Source organism: Phascolarctos cinereus, unplaced genomic scaffold, assembly GCF_003287225.1.
Source record: "Phascolarctos cinereus isolate Bilbo 61053 unplaced genomic scaffold, phaCin_HiC Scaffold_4;HRSCAF=312, whole genome shotgun sequence".
In the NCBI taxonomy this organism is placed as follows: domain Eukaryota; kingdom Metazoa; phylum Chordata; class Mammalia; order Diprotodontia; family Phascolarctidae; genus Phascolarctos; species Phascolarctos cinereus.
Window position 1 is genome coordinate 309,827,650 of NW_027555847.1, and position 21,031 is coordinate 309,848,680.

General features: G+C 35.4%; 1 protein-coding gene across 5 annotated transcripts in view; it reads right to left on the bottom strand.

The window, feature by feature from the left end:
- ATG10 (autophagy related 10) overlaps nucleotides 1-21,031 on the bottom strand; it is a 301,997-nt gene that overhangs the window by 210,795 nt on the left and 70,171 nt on the right. For 4 of the 5 annotated variants that reach the window (XM_021007812.2, XM_021007792.2, XM_078153143.1 and 1 more), the window contains one exon: nucleotides 7,559-7,645. The exons of the other annotated variant lie outside the window; for it this stretch is intronic. In XM_021007812.2, coding sequence (XP_020863471.1) covers nucleotides 7,559-7,627 — 69 coding nt within the window. In that variant the 5' untranslated portion in view covers nucleotides 7,628-7,645. The remainder of the gene's footprint in view (nucleotides 1-7,558; nucleotides 7,646-21,031) is intronic. 5 annotated transcript variants of the gene reach the window in all.

The following is a 21,031-nucleotide window of genomic DNA, read 5'->3' on the forward strand; positions in this document are numbered from 1 at the left end:
ATTTGTTGAGATGAAGTCTAGAAAGTCCAATATCTGTAGTGGCACTGCATTCAGCACCACATTATTCCAACTTTTCTTACCTATCCATAGCAATCATTGTGGTGGTGGTAGCTGAAACTGCTGCAAATTATTAAATGACACTTCTACTAAAAGTCCTACTCTAATCTCTCATCATATATATGAGACTGGGTTTTTGAAAATTGTTCCAGGGGAGTATAAACTCTTGCAGGTCCCACAGAGCTGCAAAGGCCTCAAGTATGGGCCCAGTGATGGAATCCATGTCTGCCGTCCAAAGACTAGCTTAACAAAGTTTAGAAAGATCCATTATCAGCTTGGCCAGGAAAGGATAAAATTTTCAGTCCTATCAGCTCTTGAAGACCATCTGCTAAATTATATAAAGTTTGTAATCTACATCAGTGAAGGACACTCTACCAATGAAATCACAGGTCCTTGAGCACCCAAGAAGCAACCTCCTGCTAGGGACACTGGAGAACTATGTTGACATAGTGTCCGGCTCAAGAACAGCCATTGATTTAAATGGAACTAAATTGAAGAAGAGACATAATGGTTGTGATGGCATATGATACATACTAGAAGAGAGAATGTGAAGAGGTTCTCTTTCCATCATGTTCTCTCTTTATTTGCACCGAAGGTAAGCACCTTGAGAACAAGGACTGTTCTGCTTCATTCTTTTTATTCATGTAGCAAACAGAGAGCCTGGCATATAAAAAGCTCTTAATTAATATTTATTGATTATTGATTTGAAAGATTGACTGACTGATACTCATTTTTATATCACTGACTAATCATAGGATATTCATAGGAAAGTAATCTTACATTACAAAAAAGAAGCATAGATTCCTTTTAAAACATGGGTTCTTCCCATTTTGGGGTCATTGGCCCCTTCAGCAGTCTGGTGAAATCCATGGACCCTTTCTCAGAATAATGTTTTTAAATGAATAAAATAAAATATCTAGAAATGTCATGCATTTTTAAATGTATAAAATAAAACACATAAGCATATCAAAATATTTTTTCAAAAAAGTTCATAAACCCCAGATTAAGAACCCCTAATTTAAAATGAATAGTCCAAAACAGCAGTGGCTATTGGAAAATTATGGTATACAAGAAGCAGAAATGTTGAGAGCAAAAGAAGGCAAAGGAGTTGTCTAAAAATTTAATTGCACCAGTACATAATACTAGGTGCCACTTCTCTTTAGAGCCTGTATCCCTGCCTTAAAACCCTATTAAGTTTTCTCTTAATTTTTAAAAAAATGTTTTGTCCTGATACAGTAGCAATGTCTTCTGAAAAACAGTTCTAAGAAATTATCTTCTTAAAACAGTCTATACAGAAATCCTAAAAATCAAAAGAAAGATTAACAAAATTGAAAGCAAAAATTCTGTTTAACTTGTAATTAAAATTAAAAGCTGGTTATTGGAGGGAAAAACCCAAAACAATAAAATAGACAAGCCATTGGCTAATTGAATTTTTAAAATGAAGAAAACAAAATTACAAGTACAAAAGGATGAAAAAAGTGAATTCACAGCCAATGAAGAAGAAATAAAAGCAATTACTAGTAGATATTCTGCCCAACTCTATGCCAATAAAACTAACAATATAAATTAAATAGATGGATATTTACAGAAATATAAGTTGCTCAGATTAACAGGATAGGAAGTAGAATACTTAAATAACCCTATCTTAGAAAAAGAATCAAACAAGTCATAAATGGGCTCTCAAAGAAAGAAACCCCAGTGAATTCTACCAAACAATTAAAGAACAATTAATTCCAATACTATCCGAAATGTTTGAAAAAACAAGTAAAGAAAGAGTCCTACCAAATTCCTTTTATGACACAAATATGGTCTTAATACCTAAACCAGGGAAGGCTAAAACAGAGAAAGAAAACTATAGACAAAATTCCCTAATGAATATCAATGCAAAAATTGTAAATAAAATACCAGCAAGGGAATTATAATATATCACAAAGATCATAAAATAAGACCAGGATGGGTTTATAACATAAATGCAGAACTAGTTTAATATTAGAAAAACTATAATCATAATTGACCATATTAATGGCAAAAACAACAAAAATCAGACTATTTGGCAGAAAAAGCTTTTGATGAAAAAACACTTTTGACAAAACCTATTCCTGTTAAAAACATTACCAAGGCATAGGAATGATTAGAGCTTTCCTTAAAATGACAAGAGGGAACTATCGAAAACCAAGAGCCAGTATTATCTGTAATGAAGACAAGCTACAAGCTTTCCCAATATGATCAGGAATAGAGCAAGGATGCCCCTTATCACTATTACTATTCCATATTGTGCTAAAAAATGCTAGCCATCACAATAAGAATAAGAAATTGAAGGAATAAGCATAGACAAAGAGGAAATAAACTATTATTTTTTGCAGACGATATGATGGCTTACTTAGAGAATCCAAAGAGTCAACTAAAAAAATAATTCAAACAATTAACTTTAGCAAATTTGCAGGATATGAAATAAATCCACACAAATCATCAGTATTTCTGTACATTACCAATAAAATCCAGTAGGAAGAGAGAGAAAGAGAAAATCCATTTAAAATAAGTATAAGACAGTATAAAATACTTGGGAGCCTACCCAAGAAGACATACACAGGAACAATACAACCAGAATTACAATAAGCTTTTCACACAAATAAAAACATTTAAATAACTGGAGAAATATTAATTGCTCATGGATGGGTCAGGCCAACATAATAAAAATGACAATACTACTTTATTCACTTATTCAGTGCCATTTCAATCAAACTAAAAAAAGAACTACTTCAGAGTTAGAAAAAAAATCATAAGATTTATCTGGAGGAATAAAAGATCAAGAATATCAAGAATCAATTAAAAAAATGGGAAGGAAGGGAGCCTAGCAGTATGAGATCTTAAACTATATTACAAAGTTAAATTATCAAGACAATTTGGTAGTGATAAGAACCAAAGAAGTAGATTCATGGAACAAATTAAGTATGCATTATATAGAAGCAAATAAGCACAGTAACCTAATGTTTGATAAAGATCCCAGCTAGTGAGGCAAGAACTCACTATCCAGCAAAAACTATTGGGAAAATTGGAAAATAATCTGGCAGAAACTAGGCACAAACCAACATCTTACACCATATGCCAAAATAACTTCAAAATGAGTACATGATTTAGACATCAAGAGTGATATCATAAGCAAAGTAGTGGGGCATAAAAGAAATTACCTATCAGATCTATGAATAGGGGAAAAGTTCATGACCAACCACAAGAGAGATTCACAGAAGGTGAAATGCATAATTTTGATTACATAAAATTAAAATGTTTTGCACAAACAAAACCAAGGTAGCTAAAATCAGAAGAAAAGCAGGAAACTGGGGCGGGGAGGGGGACGGGGAAATCTTTGCTGAAAGTTTTTCTGACAAAAGTCTCATTCCTAAGATATATGGGGAACTGAGTCAAATTTATAAGAATAAGAGCCATTCATTCCCCAACAGATAAATGGTCAAAGGATATTAATCAATATCCATGTGAAAAAAAATGCCCTAAATTACTAATATTAAGAGAAATACAAATTATATCAAATGTGAGTTTCTACTGCACACCCTATTAGACTAGCCAAGTTAACAAAAAAGGAAAATGATGATTTCTGGAGGGACTTAGGGACAACAGGCACCTTAATGCATTGTACGTGACTATGAATTAGTCTAGCTATTCTGGACGGCAATTTGGAATTATGCCCCAGAAGTCACTAAACTATAAAAACCTTTTAATTCACTGATATCACTTAGGCCTACATCCCAAAAAGATAAATATCAGGAAAAGGTCCTACATGTATACAAATGTTCATAACCTCTCTTTTTTTAGTGGCAAAGAACTAGAAACTGAGAGTATGTCCATTAATTGGGGAATTGATGTTGAGAAAAAGTTATCTTACATGGAATACCATTGTGCTATAAGAAATGATGAAGGGGGATAGTTCAAGAAAATCCTGGGAAGACATATGAATTGATGCAAACCAAAATGAGCAGAACCAAGAGAACAATTTCTATAATAAGAGCAATACAATATAATAAGAGATAACAACTTTTAAAGATTTAGTAATTCTGATCAACATAATGAATAACCATGATTCCAAAAGATTCATGATAAAACATGATATCCACCTCTGGATAGAGAATTGATGAACTCGGAATGCAGATTAAAGTATATTTACTTCTCTTTCCTTTTTCTTGGACATGACAATGTGGAAATTTGTTTTGATTGATTATACATATTTGTAACAGGTTTTGTTTTTCTTGGCTTCTCAATGTGCAGGGGAGGAGAAGGAATAAAATTCAAAACTGAAAATAAAACTGAACTAAATTTAAAAAAATTTTTAACTTTTAAAAACAAGTCTACATTAGGAAACTAATGTATCTGATCTTATGTGTGAGCTGGTTGCTAAGGTTGTTGTTGTTGTTTGTCCTTCATTCTCAAAGAAGACTATGACATCAGGAAGATGATGCCATGACTTGCAAGTGAACTAGATTTAAGTGAGGGAGGGCTGTACAAAGTCACCAGCCTCAGAGAGATCTGGGTGTAGTGGCAAGATATAGATCAGGATGACTGAAGATGGCTCCCAGTTGCTAAGGTGAGTACTACCTGAAGAGATGAGACATTGCTTGCAGAAAAAAAGCAAATACCTGACGAGGAGTGTGAACAGGGTCTCAAAAAAAAAAAAGGAAAACATCAAGAAACATTTTTCTGATAGCAAAAGACAATCGTAATGTCATTAATCACTCCCTATTTCCCATATATATGGGGAGAGAAAGAGAAGTGTAAAAAAAAAAGTAGTGCTAGAAAGCAGATGGTTTAACTTTTGCTCCCTCGCCTCCTTTTTGCCAATCTTCAGCCAGTTGAGAACTGCAATATTTAACTATGACTACTATGAAATTGCAGGAATGAAAAGTATCTTCAAGTGAAATCATAAAACCAAGGACAGATAAGCCTAGACATTTCAATACTGAACTAAGTAGGTGAGGAAAAGTACCTATGTGTTTCTGTCTCTCTGAAACCACATTATTGTGTTTTGCTGAGTTTGAATACTACTTGAGGTACTTTCTAGCTGTGTGATCTTGAAAAATCTAAAACTCCAAAAACAAAACTCTAAGAATGAATGTTCTTGTTAGTAAAACCAGTAAAATACCTACTATATCTCCCTCACAGGGCTGTTATGAGGATCTAATGACTTAATATATTTTAAGTGCTTTGCAAACCTTGAAGTACCACGTATATGTTATCATCATCATTATTATTTATTGCTTTAGTAAGGACTTATCACTTTCATTTTAAAAATATATAATGAGCAAAAAAATGTCCCAACCCATCTGCTTCACTGACTAAAACCTGGATATTATATTTGGACTATAAGGCACCACCACTCACCTGGTAGCAACTTATTATAATAGTTGGCAAAATATCCAAAAGGATATAAAGTTTCTTTTATATTGAATTTACATAAGTAAATATAAAGTTTCAACAGAAACATCACAGTCAGCTTAAACATAGCCATAGTAGGCTACTTATCTCATTGACAAACTGGTGTGGTTTATTTTATTGAACTTTCCAATTTTTTTTTTCAATAAACAAGCATTTATTTTCTCTCCCTCCCCTTCCCCTTCCCGGGGAAAAAAAAAAAAGAAGAAAAAGAAAACCTTTGCAACAAATACGCATAGTCAAGCAAAACAAATTCCCACATTGACAATGTTTAAAAACATCTCATTCTGCATTATGGCACATAAATGTAACCTGAAAAGATTTAAAGACCCCTAAGGGAAGGCCTTCTTTCTCAAAAATCTCTCCCCCATCAGCTCTCCAGGGCAACTGAAATGCTCTCCACTAGAACCACTGACTCTCATAACTGCAAGGTACCTCAAAAAACATCTAGTTTAACACGAACTAAGCAGGAAGCCCCTCTCTATCATTTTATCTGTGCTCCAGGCTCCAAGGCTTGCCCTGTGGGGACAAGTTGAATGAAGGCCCAAATGGAATCGTTCTTCCCTAAGTCTGTATTATGTAATTAAGAACTGGATTATTTCGGGCTTCCCATATGTAGATATTCCCTCTTCAGTGCAGATAAGCAACTATGCTTTACTTTATAATCTTAGGAAGCTGTCTAGGGCAATGAGAGATTAAATGATTTGCCCAGGATTCTAGTGCCAGTAAATACTAGAGATGAGTATTCCTGATTCTGAGGTCAGCTATCTTCTGCTATGCCAAGCCACTTCTCAAACTAAAGTTATATATATAGTCAGTTCTGCTATAATGTTTGTTTCAAAAATGTTCATTTATTCCAAAGGAATTCATATATTAGGGAATAATTTGGGCAGAGCATGAATTTTATGTTTGCTTACACACAAAATTTTGTCCAAATTGCAAGAACACAGAAAACTGCACCAGTTGAACCTAGCTACACAGGAATGCATAAAATACAAAAGCACACACCTCAAACATCTGCCAGCTACCTCAAATATCTTGAGGTCTGTGTTATCCTTCTGCAACGTTGTGAACTTTCTAAATAAAAAAACCAAGAACATTCACTCAACATCCCAAACATATCTAAGTGCCATATTTATTGTATATCTAATAGCACAGTAGGAGCTGTGGGCCGAGGAGGGCAAGTTTCCATCCAAACAATGCCCCATTCCTTGCCCCCCACCTTCAGCCTTGCCTGGCACTGGGGCATTGAACAGGGTCAAGCCTAGCAGCAGTACACTATCTTCAGGAATAAATGAACCCCAAAACAATGTTCAAACATGAAATATTGTGGTTAAAAATCTGTATATGTTCAGGGAAGTTCTTGGTTTCAACAAAATACTTGGTTTCAATAAGATAGAAAATGCATAATTAGCAAATATCCGACCACTTGTTTCTCTGATTAAAGATGTACCAGAAGATAAATTTGTTCCAGTATTTTCACTTTCAGGATGTACCAGATGCTAAATAGATTTTAAATAAATTAAATCTCTCTAATTTAATTTAGTTTTTTTAAATTTATTTTTATAATTCTATAAACCAAAGCTCCCACACTGAAGTCCTACTCTGATGCTTCATGATGGCATAGAAGTGATTCTCAGTTCTGAAGACTAGGCCAACAAAGAGCAAGGTATGACATATTCTACCAAGCTGGTAAGACCTCCTATATGAGACCAGTGATATACTGTACATTTGACAGCCAAGGACCAAACTAGTTAAATTTTGGAGAATGTCATTCCCTAATGGCCACTAATGGCCACTAATTTTTTTTTTTACCCTAGAAACTCATTAAGAGATCTATTATTTGAGAAACTGTGGTCAGCATTGGTACACATATCCACAGAGAGGAAATACTTGTGTGTGTGTGTGTGTGTGTGTGTGTGTGTGTGTACATACTAGCTGTATAAGCCTAGATCAGTGCCCTAGACAACTCCCTAAGACTATAAGTTGCAGAACAGTTGCTGAACTGGCTCCTCCTTTCCCTTCCACTAAAGGAAAAAAAAATGTATTTTAAAGTACTCACTTCAGCTTGAGGAAAGAGCTGTTCAGTCACAGAAGTCCCGTTTCTAGTCTGGAAATGTGTTTTGCTCATGTAGCCATCAGAGCAGTCCTATGCCCAGAACCAGCAAAAGAATAAATGATGTATTAGTAATTATTTTGAGAAAGGATTATCCTGAAAGTTGCTACTTATAAACACCCAACATAAGCAACAAGGGTCTTTTTAATATGTTAAAAACTGCTCATAATTCAGGCAAAAAGCCATCATTAGCTACCCTTCTTTTTAGCAACCCTCAGCACAGAGGTCAGAGCAAGGCTATAATAGCTTAACATGGGTCTAGGACCTTGAGAGTCATCGAAATATTTTGTTAGATAGCTTTTACTGATCTTCACGACACAGAGCAATAGATTTAGAGCTAGAAGTAGCCTTAGAGGTGTTCTAGCTCATCTCCATCATTTTATAGATGAAGGGAGGGGAATGTTTTACTAACTTCTGTCCTTATTATACCTTCTCAGAAAATATTTCTTTGTAAACTGATATTGTTAATTGATACTAGGAAGATATCAACTAATCCATTGATATTGATATTGAAAAGCAGATAGGGTATAAACAATAGTACTAGACTTCCCAACCCTTAGAATCCGTTTTTTTTAATTAAAATTAAATTAAATTTATTTATTTTTAGTTTTCAACATTCACTTCTATAAGATTTTGAGTTTTAAATTTTCTCCCCCTCCTGCTTGTTCTCCCCCCACCCTGCCCTGAAATGGCGTACAATTCAACATAGGCTCTATATATACCTTCATGTTAAGCATATTTTCCCATTAGTCATGATGTAAAGAACAATTAGAACTAATGGGAGGAACCACGAGAATGAAGCAATAAAACAAAACAACAAAGGAAAAGAAGAGCAAATAGTATGCTTCCATCTGCATTCAGATTGCATATTTCATTCTCTGGGAGTAGACAGCAATTTTCATCATGAATCTTTTGGAGTTGTCTTAGATCCTTGCATTGCTGTGAAGAGCCAAGTCTATCAAAGTCAGTCATCCCATGATGTGGCTGTTACTGCATACAATGTTTTCCTGGTTCTGTTCATTTCACTCTGTATCAGTTCATGTAAGTCTTTCCAAGTTTTTTTGAAGTCTGCTTGCTCATCATTTCTTATAGCACAATAGTATTCCATTACATTCACATACCACAACTTCTAATCCTTAGAATCCTAAGGGGAAACACTAATACTAGTCAGCCACCTTCTTAGAAGCATGGGCTTGGAAGTGTGAACCCAGAGGAAATGCTACAGAAGGAAAAAAACCTTTCTAACAGTTAGCTATCCAAAAGTGCTACGGGCTGCCTTGGGAAGCACATCTAGAGGAGAGATGTGGACAGCCACAGGAAGGAGAGTAGAGTAGTGGCTCTGCTTGCTGAGTAGATCAGTAACTCCTTGATGAGGCATATCAAGCCAACTTTTGTTTACATCATCAGCTGAGACTTATAATCTTCCCAGATGTGTGTCTGGGCTGTAATACAGAGCAGCCTAAGAACTTTCAAACCTGAGAAGAACCTGACGCAGCATGGTTGAGTCCCTTCATCATCCTGATATGCTTAGCATACTTGTCAATGCTATAAGCACCCGTTCTCCAATAAGTAAGCTCAGATAGCATAGTCCAAATAGATAGCTTTAGGCTGAAACTGAAACTGAGCTTCATCTCACAGGATGCCAAGAACTCTAAGAGATGGAAGTGATCGGATGGCAATTTCATGAAGGATAGCCAATGCAAAGGCACAAAGATGGGAGGTGAAGTGTTATGTTTGAGGAACTACAAGCGGGCCAGTGTCACTGTATCACAGAGTGCATGGAAAGAAATAAGGAGCAAGAAGACTGGAAAGGTAGAAAGGGAAAGACCAGATAAAAGACTATATTTGATTCTGCACCTCACTGTGCAGGTGGTTACAAGGTCAGGCCTGGTGCTCTATCCACTGCAGCATCTAGCTGGTGCTAGCTTACATCGACTATTATAAATAACCAGTTGAATTGAGAGTGTCATAGAAACTTAGAATCATGACCTCAGAGGGTATCTAGTCCATCTTGTCCATAACTGAACTCCCCTACCTACAAAAATGCAAGGTCATGCAAGCTCCATTTAAAGATTGCCATCAATTGGGAATTGCCCCCTGAAGCAGCCTGTAACATTTCTGGACAGCTCTAACAGCAGGGAATTATTCATCATACAAAAGCAAAAACCTATCTGTCTGCAACTTTTACCCACTGCTCCTTGTTTGGGGGCCAAGTAGCACGCACCTAATTAATCCCTCTTACATATAAGAACACTTCAAAATACTATGTCCTCCCTCTAACTCTTTTTTTCCCCTGATCTAAAAATCCCTAGTTTCTTCAGTCAATCCTGATGCAGCATGGTTGAGTCCCTTCACCATCCTGATATGCTTAGCATACTTGTCAATGCTATAAGCACCCCTTCTCCAATAAGTAAGCTCAGATAGTATAGTCCAAATAGATAGCATTAGGCTGAAACTGAAACTGAGCTTCATCATCACTACCTTCTATGGGTTTTACATCAACACAATCTTCAACAACTAATATAAAAGTTCTCACACTTATTATAAGATACAAGGGGAGAGGAAGTCAGGCTCCATCACTGTAAATGTTCAAGGTATACTGTTGCTCCTATCGTCATCCAACTTCAATTCCATCATTCAGCATTAACATATGCATATCTGCCCACCAAGTGTACTGCACAGTCAGATTATGTATGTATTGGAAGGAGGGACAACAATAGAACCAGGTAAAGTGTTACGGTGGCAAAGCAAAACTTTTGGAGGTCTGATTTCTTGGGCAGCTGTCCCTTTGTACTCATATTTGTTTCCCTATGCTGTATATGTCTGTGGGGAAATCTTTTCTATCTGGGTTTAATGTAAGCTGTCCAAGGTCTTGGGCACAAAAAACACTAAAAGAACTGTAATCTTGACAAAATCTATTTTTTTTCAGGCATGTCTGTGTCAGAAATCATGGTTTCCTGAAAGTCAAAGGCCACAAGGCTATGATGACTTTCCTACAAATATGATGCCTATGACTAAATTGCATACTGCAAAAACGGTCTGACCATAGTACAGTGTGACAAAGATTTCAGGAGACAGATATATAAGATCACTTAGGGATCATCTAGACCATGAGTTCTTAACTTGAGGTTTGTGAATTTAGTTGTTGTTTTTTTTAATTTGATAACTGAATTTCAAGGTTTCCTTTATAATCCTATACATTTTATTTTATGCATTTAAAAACATTATTCTGAGAAGAATGTCTATAGGTTTTGAACAATAAAAATTATTAAGAAACACTAATATAGTCTAGGGTAGCTAGCTGGTGCAGTGGACAGAGTGCTGGACCTAGTCAGGAAGACTCACCTTCCTGATTTCAAATCCAGCCTCAGACATTGACTACATCTATGCCCCTAGGAAGTCACTTAACCCTGTTTGCCTCAGTTTTCTCATGCATAAAATGAACTGAAGGAGGAAATGGCAAACTACTTCAGTATCTTTGCCAAGAAAACCCCAAATGGAGTCATGGAGAGTCAGACACAACTGAAAACAACTGAATAACAACAAGATACTCGAAGCTCTTTACTTTAAAGATGAGGAAATAAACACAGAAAGGTTAAGAGATATGCCAAAGTCACACAGGACTGAGATTCAAATCTAGGTCCTTTTATTACAAATTCAGTGGTCTTCCTACTATGCCACCCTACTCATTCTGCACACTGTGCTTATTTGGACCCTATATCACAATGCTGACACAAATTTAACTTTTAGTCCACAAAATGTTCCAGGTCTTTTTCAAATTCATCATTCCTTTGCTAAGTCTCCCTATTCTCTACTTTGGTAACTTTTTGAACCAAACTGTAATACCTGACACATGTCCCTATTCAGCTTTAGCAAATTATATTCAGTCCATTGCTCAAGCTTTTTAAAAACTTCTGGGGTCCTGATTCTGCCTTCCAACATATAAGCTAACCATCTTAGCTTTGTATCATCTGTAAATTTGATAAAGCTTACCATACATGCCTTCATCTAAACCACTGATGAAATTTTTGAACAAAACAGAGTAAAAAATGTAGTCTTATGGCGCTTTAGTAGAGACAATAATCCATTAATGATGCTCTTTAGTCATTCCACCAAAACCAAATCCATTTAAGTGTTTCCACCTAACCTACATCTCTCTGTCTTGTCAACTTTGCCAAATGACTTGCTAATATCCAGGAATATAAATTATATCATATTTCTCTGATCTATAAGTTTAGATACTCAGTTGAAAAAGAAAATGAGAGTAGTCTAGATTAACTTTTTCTTGATGAAATTGGTTTTGGCCATCATGCTCATCACTTCCCTTCCATCTGCTCATATACCTTTAAAAATGCAATATGGAATTTTCTAGGAATTGAAGTCAAGCATAACTGATTGAAGAATTCATCATTATCTTCTGTTTCTTTCTCTCTCTCTCTCTCTCTCTCTCTCTCTCTCTCTCTCTCTCTCTCTCCTCCAATCAGTACAGGGTTGGGTTTGGTTTTTTATTTTTTTTAAGATGCTAACTAACATAACTCCAAAGTTTCCAGGTTAAATGAACACATTCTTTCTCAATGTCTATAATATGTATATTTATACATATGCATGAATGTGTGTATGTTTACATATGCATATTTTATATAGCATATGTTTATTTATATACATGTGTATTTATTTTTATATAAATATGCTATATATACATGTGTATATATACACATATGAATATTTACACAGATATATATATATATATATATATATATTTACATGTATACACACACTGCAAACATCCAGAAAGAATGTATTTATTTAACCCAGAACATATATGTATATGTTTCACCTGGAAACTCCAGGTTTAGCAGTCCCACTTATGGGAAGATAACATTTGGGATTGTACTTGGTGCTGTAATATGTGCATTCTATTTTCAATTTGTCATCTGGCTCTAACAGTTATGAACAGTTTGATTCTGTAATCTATATAGCCAGTGGGAAACAAATCACATACCAAGGAACTCCAGTCAAAATCACATAGAATTATAGAACAAAACAAGAAAAGAAAGAAATTAGTGAAGCATTATATACCAAAAGGCCTATACCCAAGAATAACTTAGCCTTAACAAGGTGGAGATAAATCATAAAAAAGGAGAAAAAGGACCTTGAATAGAATGCTTTCAAAACATTTCTGGTAGGAGAAGCAGAACTGAATAAATTCTTTGGAAAATAAATGCCAGAATCAAGAGAAAAGAAGGATAAACAAATACAGTAAACTTGAAAGGGCCAAATGATGAACAAATCCTTACATTCTGAAAGAAGAATTTACTATCTTCCCTTCAGAAAGACTACCATCTCTAATGGTCAATGAGGGGACAAAGAAAAACTCATAGCAGGAAAGAAAAAAAGGAAGGAAATAAAGAAGGCAGAAAGAGAAAAAAGAATAAGAAGGAAGAAAAAGGTTTATCCTAGAGATGTAACAGGAGAACGGGAGGTAAAAACTTACAATTTTTCTTAATTGAGGTGTAAATGAAACAACTCAACTTTGACCTATTCAAATAAGCAATTAACAATGAAAAATAAATTACAGACAGAAGAAAAGAAAAAGACAATGTTAATTTCATATAGAACTTTAATTGATGTAAATCAATTGTCGTAACAATAAGATCAAAAACATCTAAAAAGTGTCTTAGTTAACAAACACTTAACTTATTTACAAAGTAGAGACAGATGGCAGCCAAAGTTAATACTTGATTAGAATATAAAATTATTTGTAAAATATTACAGAGAAGGATGATGGAAAATTACAAGCAGTATCACCCCATAAAACAGAAAAGCAATGGAGGGTAAAACCAATTTAAAGAAAGCATGGGAAAAAAATAACCAACTGGGCAAAGCAATCCCAAGGGTTTTTAAGTATGAAAATGGAAGGAAGATTAAAAAAAAAACCCAGAAGAAAAGAGAAAATATTTGCAATGATTTTAATAAAAAGCTTTTTTTTTTCACCACTAATGACAGTAAACATTACACTTAAGACTTTAACATTACTGCTCTAGATGGACTTATAAAGGAGGAACAATGGCACTAAAGAGAAAGAAGATGGGAAAAAATCAATTTGATCATAAATCAAGGAGTTTAATGCTAACAGCGATACAATTTCTGAAGGTGGGAAAGATATCAAAAAGCTTGGGAAAATACTGAATTTTTTACATGCCTTCCCCCCCCAAAAGGTAACCAAATATCTCAACAATTACTGTATAATATGTCTCCTTTCTCATTTATATAAAATTTTATGAGTATCATTTATACATACATATGGAGAGCCTCCTCATTGCAGGTATAAGTATGGAAAAGGCAGGCTTTTGCAAATGATATTTTGGAGTATACTGCATCTTCACTATCACACAATTAACTAAAAGATATAGATTGTATAAGATTCCATTGTGCCTACTGTATCTTCCTTATTTAAAAGAAACACACACACATTTGGTTTAGTAGAATAAAACACCACTTTAAAGGCTCTCTTCCAACAGGGTGTCTCTCAATCAAAAGTCAAAATTATTCAAGATTCCCTGAAACAAACATAAACTTTTTCTCAGACTCTCTGGTCATACATATCACGTGATATAGAAAACAGAGAGGTCCATTTTTGCCAAAGGCATTCAATATAGTGACAGAGGAGATTCAGAGTCCAAATGAAAGAGGACTTACCTGTGATTGTTGAGATCACACTGATATTCCTATTTGAGGATGACATCATGCAGAACCTTTGTGAACGGTTAGGCTAAACTCTTTTTGAGCAATTACACTTACCTTACATAAGGCTCTGCAATATTCTAGGGGGGGGCTGATGCAACCAGCAAAATGTTCTCAAAGAACAGCCTAAGTACCTCACCACATGATGGATAAGCTTTTATAGGATGCACATATATCAAAACCAACTATAATAATTTCATTAATAATATTGGTTGTGTATATATGTTTACATGTATAAACATACATACATTACTATAGATAGTGTTGATACACACATGTTATGCATACATATACGAATATACTGACTGGCTATAATTATATATTATATGTATGTGTATACCTATATGATAATATAGTTATATACATATATGTATATATGTGTATACCTATATGATAATATAGTTATATACATATATGTATATATTGATTCTTGCTATGATAATTTAATATTTAACTATTTGTTTATAGTGAAATATTAACTATTTAACTATATTTAACTACGGTAATTAATCGCCTCAACAAGAAGACCAAAAGATCACAAAAAGTACCTTAGCAAATATCTGATTTGCCAAAAAGAGAGAGAGCTGCCAAAGGCAACACTGACTTAGAATGTAAATTCATCTGTAAAATCTTAAAAAGGAGGTAGATGGACAATTATGAACAATATTGTGTCATAATGCAAAGAGAAGCAGTAGAGGGTAAAATTACTTTAAAAGAAAGCTTGGCAAGACAGCCAACTAAGCAAAGTCATCCCAAGGGCATTCAAGGATAAAAATAGGAGGAGGAGGTGCATCACAGTCACTGAGGCCTTATAAACAAAGGAGAATGGCACTACAGAGAGCAAAGATTGAACAAGTACACATAGAGGAGGTCCTTGCTGGAGCTGATACAATTATAAGACAAATATACAAGTTATCTGAAGAACACAGCAAAACCTATGTAAAAAATCTCAGAACTTGTTAACACTTTTAAAAAGTTTACTGAGAAATCAATGAACCCTGACCTATGCGCTTTCCCTCCCATAAATACAACAGCTGTACAACAGTCATAGATACACAACTCAAGGTCATCTTTGAATAAGCAGGGGACAAGCAAGCTTTCACAAGTATCTTATCTTTACCATCTCACAATGAACTAAAAGATGTAGAGAATACAAGATCCCATTGTGCTTACTGACCAACGATATGAAAAAGCATTTGATTCAGTAGAACAAAAAGCAGCTGGCCAAGCTCTTTTAAAGCAAAGTATTCAAAATTCCTTGGAAGATGTAACAATAGAAACAACGCTGATCAGTCATTCTCTGATAATAAACATTAGGCCAGGCAGAAAACAAGCAGATGTATTTGCCAAAGGTATTTGCCACTGCGATGGCTGAGATCCAGTGCAGCGTCAAGATCAAAGAATTCGATCCCTGTAGACGGTAAGGGCCTGCTAATGCTCTCGGTTGTGGATGACATGGGGCTGATTTTATCAAGCTCTACATTCTAATGAAGGAGCTATCATGTACATAAATAGATTCAGACGAGATATCTATATGAGAGTACATGGAAGGAAACCTTAGAAGGGAAAGTAGGAAGGAGCACATGAGAAAGACATCTTGCAGAAGCCAGAATCTGAGCGGAGTCTTGAAATAACACAATGATTCTAAGATTTGGAAGTGACAAAGGGGGGCATTCCTGGCACGAGGACCAGCCAGCCTGTGCAAAGGCACAGAGATGAAGAATACTGGGTAAAAATCAGCAAGTACGCTGAGCTACAGAGTGTGTACAGAGTAGTAGTAGGAAAGAAAATTGGATAGATAGATTTAAATCAGGTTATGAAGAGTTTTAAATGACAGAGGGAGTTATACTTGATCCTACGGCTAATCAGAAGCATCTGCATGTATCTTTATGCTTTAAATGTGTACCTTTTAAGCAATAAATTATCAGGTGTTGCTTTCTGATGCCTTCTGCTACTGCCTTCTACTTTGTGTTAATTATAGTCACATTCATAGTTGTCAGCAAAGAGGTGGTAAACTATGGCAGCCAACTGAAACATATGTTGTGAAAAATGGCCAATGAGTTGGTTTGTTTTGCTTAATTCTACTTCTTTTTTACAAGAAAGGTTTCTATTCTACAGGAAGGGCTGCAAAGTTATAATGGTATCCAAAAAATCAAGTACCAATAAAACATTTAAGAAAGAAAAAATAATAAAAATCAGTGAACCAATTACATGTCTCTAATCCTGTGATACCTTTGCTATTCTCCACAACTTTTCAAATATCACTGGATGAATTCAGCTATCATTCTGTAAGTTTTTTCCACACCTTATCTAAGTGGGGCAGCTAGGTGGCACAGTGGATAGACAACTGGCTCTAAAGTCAGGAGGACCCAAGTTCAAATCCAGCCTCAGACCAGACACTTGACACTTACTAGCTGTGTGACCCTGGGCAAGTCACTTAATCTCAATTGCGAAAGAAAGAAAGAGAGAAAGAGAGAGAGAAAGAGAGAGAGAAAGAGAGAGAGAAAGAAAGAGAGAAAGAAAGAAAGAAAGAAAGAAAGAAAGAAAGAAAGAAAGAAAGAAAGAAAGAAAGAAAGAAAGAAAGAAAGAAAGAAAGATGCCTTACCTAGGTTATCCAGACCTTGTGGCAGGAACTCATTGACAGCACTTAGGTGATCTTTCTTTCTTTACCTTCTTTACCTTTCAATCCCCTCTTAATTCTTTTTGTTTTAAATTCTAAAAGCCATTCTCCTTGGTAGAGAAAACAAAAGCAAAAGAGGAGCTGTGTAGTTCTGTGTTTTCTTGGCTGTATGTTATTTTCCTATCTGCCCTGAATACCATTCTTATTCCTTTTTTGATGTCCTTTGGCTCCCAACATTATTTCAAAAAGTTGTTTTTGTTGTTCAGTTGTCTGACTCTTCATAACCCCATCTGGGATTTTCTTCACTAAGATGGTGGAGTGGTTTGTCATTTCCATCTCCAGCTCATTTTACAGATGAGGAAATTGAGGCAAATAGGGTGAAATGACTTGCCCAGGATCACAAAACTAGAAAGTGTCTGGGGCCAGATTTGAATTTAGGCCTTCCTGGTTCCAGATTCAACACTTTATTCACTACGTCACTTAGCTGCTTACCATTTATTGCAAAGCCCTATCTTGGTCAGGATGCTAGAGCTCCTGACATTCTTACAAGAGGCCTATTAAATCTAAGTTGGCTGAAGAGTTCACTTTGTACACTTACCAGTATCTTGAGACTACTCCCTCTTTTCTTCCACATTGGAATCATTTGTAATGGGTCATCAGAATTTCCCTTTTGACTCTAGTTCCTCTATAAAATTTTAGGCCAAGCTAGGATGTCAAGTCAACAAGCATTCATTTATTAAGAACTTACCATGAGGCAGGGCTAAACACTGGGATACAAACAGAAGCAAAAAAGAAAGACAGCCCTTGCCTTCAAAGAGCTTCCACTCTGATGAGGGAAGACAGCACATAAAAGGGAGCTGTATGAGATGGGGATGGGGATGTTGTGTGCTGTCTTCTCTCTAGACAAATCTCTACAAACCACTATTCAAGCTCCCTTTGATAGGATCACAGATTTGGAACTTGAAGGTAACCAGAGGCCATCTAGCCCAGCTTTTAGAGACAAGAAAACTGAAGTCTAGAGAGATGAAACAATTTCCCTAAGGTTATACAGGTTATAAGTGTCAGAGGTGGGATTCTGAACCAGAATCATTGCTCTTTTTGCCACACCAACGCCACACTATGTGCTCTTCATATAAGTAAATCTCCTATGGCTTCTGGAACACTTTTAATCTGATCTGGCCCTTTTCCTAATACAGGTCAGAGCACAGCAGGGCCATCAAGGCCCCAAGGAATAAAAGGCAGAACAAATCAGCTATTTATCAGACCAAAAAATAAGATTACCAGAGGCAATCTGGTGACTTTATTTTTTTGAGCCATGGGACACATACATATGTGTATATGTCAATAGCTTACTTAACTCACAGAGTATTTGAAAGTATTACTATAATTTTAAAGCTGGTAAAAGCATCTTGGTCTCCCTGGAGACAAATAACTAAAGATAAATATGTAATAATATTATATACACATATATATACATATTTCTCATATTAGTATATTTATTATTGGTCTCTAAAGCTTTCACTGTCAAACACATGAGATTTCATTTTATTTCCCCCTGCTTTACAACAATTTTTAGTAACATTTCGTTTTCAAAATTTCCCAACTAATCAAGTTTGAGTTTTCAATTTTGAGTTCACAGATGGGAGAACTTCATGTGTGCCCTCATACTTTTTTATTACATTATACAATGCTGTACTAGTTCCCAAAGAGAACTCTCCTGCTTATTCGTGCCTGAGGACCAGCCAACTGAAGATATAGTTGATTGAAAAGGATCCAGGGACCCACTATAAAGAAATATCTTCTCCTCTTTGTCTTATTTCCAATTTAGGTTTGTGGAGAAAGTGTTCTGTCTTCATGGCGTCAAGAATATGAAGTTTTATCTTAACTTATCTAATGTCTTAGATAAGATGATTCTAAAAAGCATTTTAAGTGATGAAATGACATCAATTCTGCCCTTTTCAAACCCACTTTCTGCATCTGAGATGTAAAAATCATAACTTTACATAAATTAATTGGCTTTATTTTAATTCTGATTATTTTATGGGACTTATTTATATAATTTGTAATTTGCAAAGCTGAAAAAATTGTCAGTGCAGATGAGAAAAATTATTAGAATTAATGAAAGCACCACTTAAAGTTTGAATATCTTATCTTTGTAGGGCAGCAGACAACTCCCCCCACTTTTCAGCTCCTAGTTAATCGGAAATTTACAAGTGCTAAATGACCTATGGGAGAAATATCTTTCCCTGAATGCAGTAGAGATGTATTAAAAATAAGAGCAAAAATATTAAAAATTAAATGCAAGGGCACAATAGTTCAAATATAATCTTTTTCTTAACCATAAGCTATACAGACGAAAGGCAGGCTTAACTCATTATATGCTTTGGTGCATTAGTTTAAAAAATAGAGGAGGAAAAAGAAGAAAGTGAAACTGTGATTACTAGATGACAAATTGTATTTTAGGCTTCACTGAAATGTTCACATATTTAAGTATTTTTATCCCCTAGGAAATCTACACACATAAGGTGAACCTCTCATCAGGAAACCTCATGGAGCCCTTATGAAAATGAGAGCAACAAAATTATTTAATTTCAAATTCATAAGTAAACTAAACGAGAGCATTGGATTAGATGACCTACAGTTATTTCTAAAGGCAGCTAGGTGGTGCAGTGGATAGAGCACCAGGCCTGAAGTCGGAAGGACCTGAGTTCAAATCTGACTTCAGACACTAGCTGTTTGACCCTGCGCAAGTCATTTCACCCTGTCTGCCTCAGTTTCCTCATCTATAAAATGAGCTGGAGAAGGAAATGGCAAATCACTCCAGTATCTTTGCTAAGAAAATCCCAAATGAGGTCAAAAAGAGTCAGATATGACTAAAACAAAAGAACAACAAAAAAAGTTATTTCTAGTTGATCCTATCTTATAATAAAATTGTTTTAATGTGATCTTTGAAAAATATATGAAATAAGAGTAGTAACAATTTTTAAAGTCTTTAAAAACCTGGTACTTCAAGGTAACAAGTCATCTCTCATAGTTGTGAGACAGTAGAGAGAGGACCAGACTTAATCAGGCAGACCTGGATTCAAGTCCCATTTCAGACACATAATGAAAATGTGACCCTGGGCAAGTCACAACCTCTCAGTGTTATAAGCAACACTCTAAGTTGCAGAATAAACAGTTGCTGATCTAAATTGGTAGAGGGGATTTTGTCATTGTTAAGTATCACAGATCTGGACCCACCTCCCCCCCTCCGAAAAAAACCCAACAAACTTGATTTCCTGATTTTACATGGCCTAGTCAATATCATCCCTGAAGTATATCCCCACTCAATATTTCTTATAGCAGTGAACTTCACTAGATTGTCCTCAGCACCAATCCAACCCCAACCTCAAGCTCTCTCTTCCATATCCTAGGGCCATAGCTTAGTCATGAACTTATTAATAAATACTCTGTCAAGAAGCAAATTTAAATTTGTTTTAAAATCTTGCATAATTTGAACAGGCAGTTTTCAGACAAAGAAAGATAGATCTAAGATCTATAGATCTAAGTATCTAAACAGATGAAAAAGTGTTCTAAATCACTTTTGATTAGAGAAATGCAATTTAAAATAACTGAGGTACCACCTCACACCTATCAGATTGGCTAATACAACAGAAAAGCAAAATGATAAATATTGGAAGGGATGTGGGAAAACTGGGACACTAATGCACTGTTCGTGAAGTTGGGAACTTATCCAACCCTTCTGGAGAGCAATTTGGAACTAGGCCCAAAGGGCTATAAAATTGTGCATATCCTTTGACCCAGCAATACCACTACTAGGTCTGTATCCCAAAGAAATAAAAAAGGCAGGGGGTGGGGAGGACCTATTTGTACAAGAGTATTTATAGAAGTTCTTTTTGTGGTACCCAAGAATTGGAAATTAAGGGGATGTCTATCAATTCAGGAATGGCTGAACAAGTTGTGGTATATGATTGTAATGGAATATTATTGTGAAATGACAAGCAAGACAATTTGTTGTACTTAACATGAACTGATGCAGAATGAAGTGAGCAGAA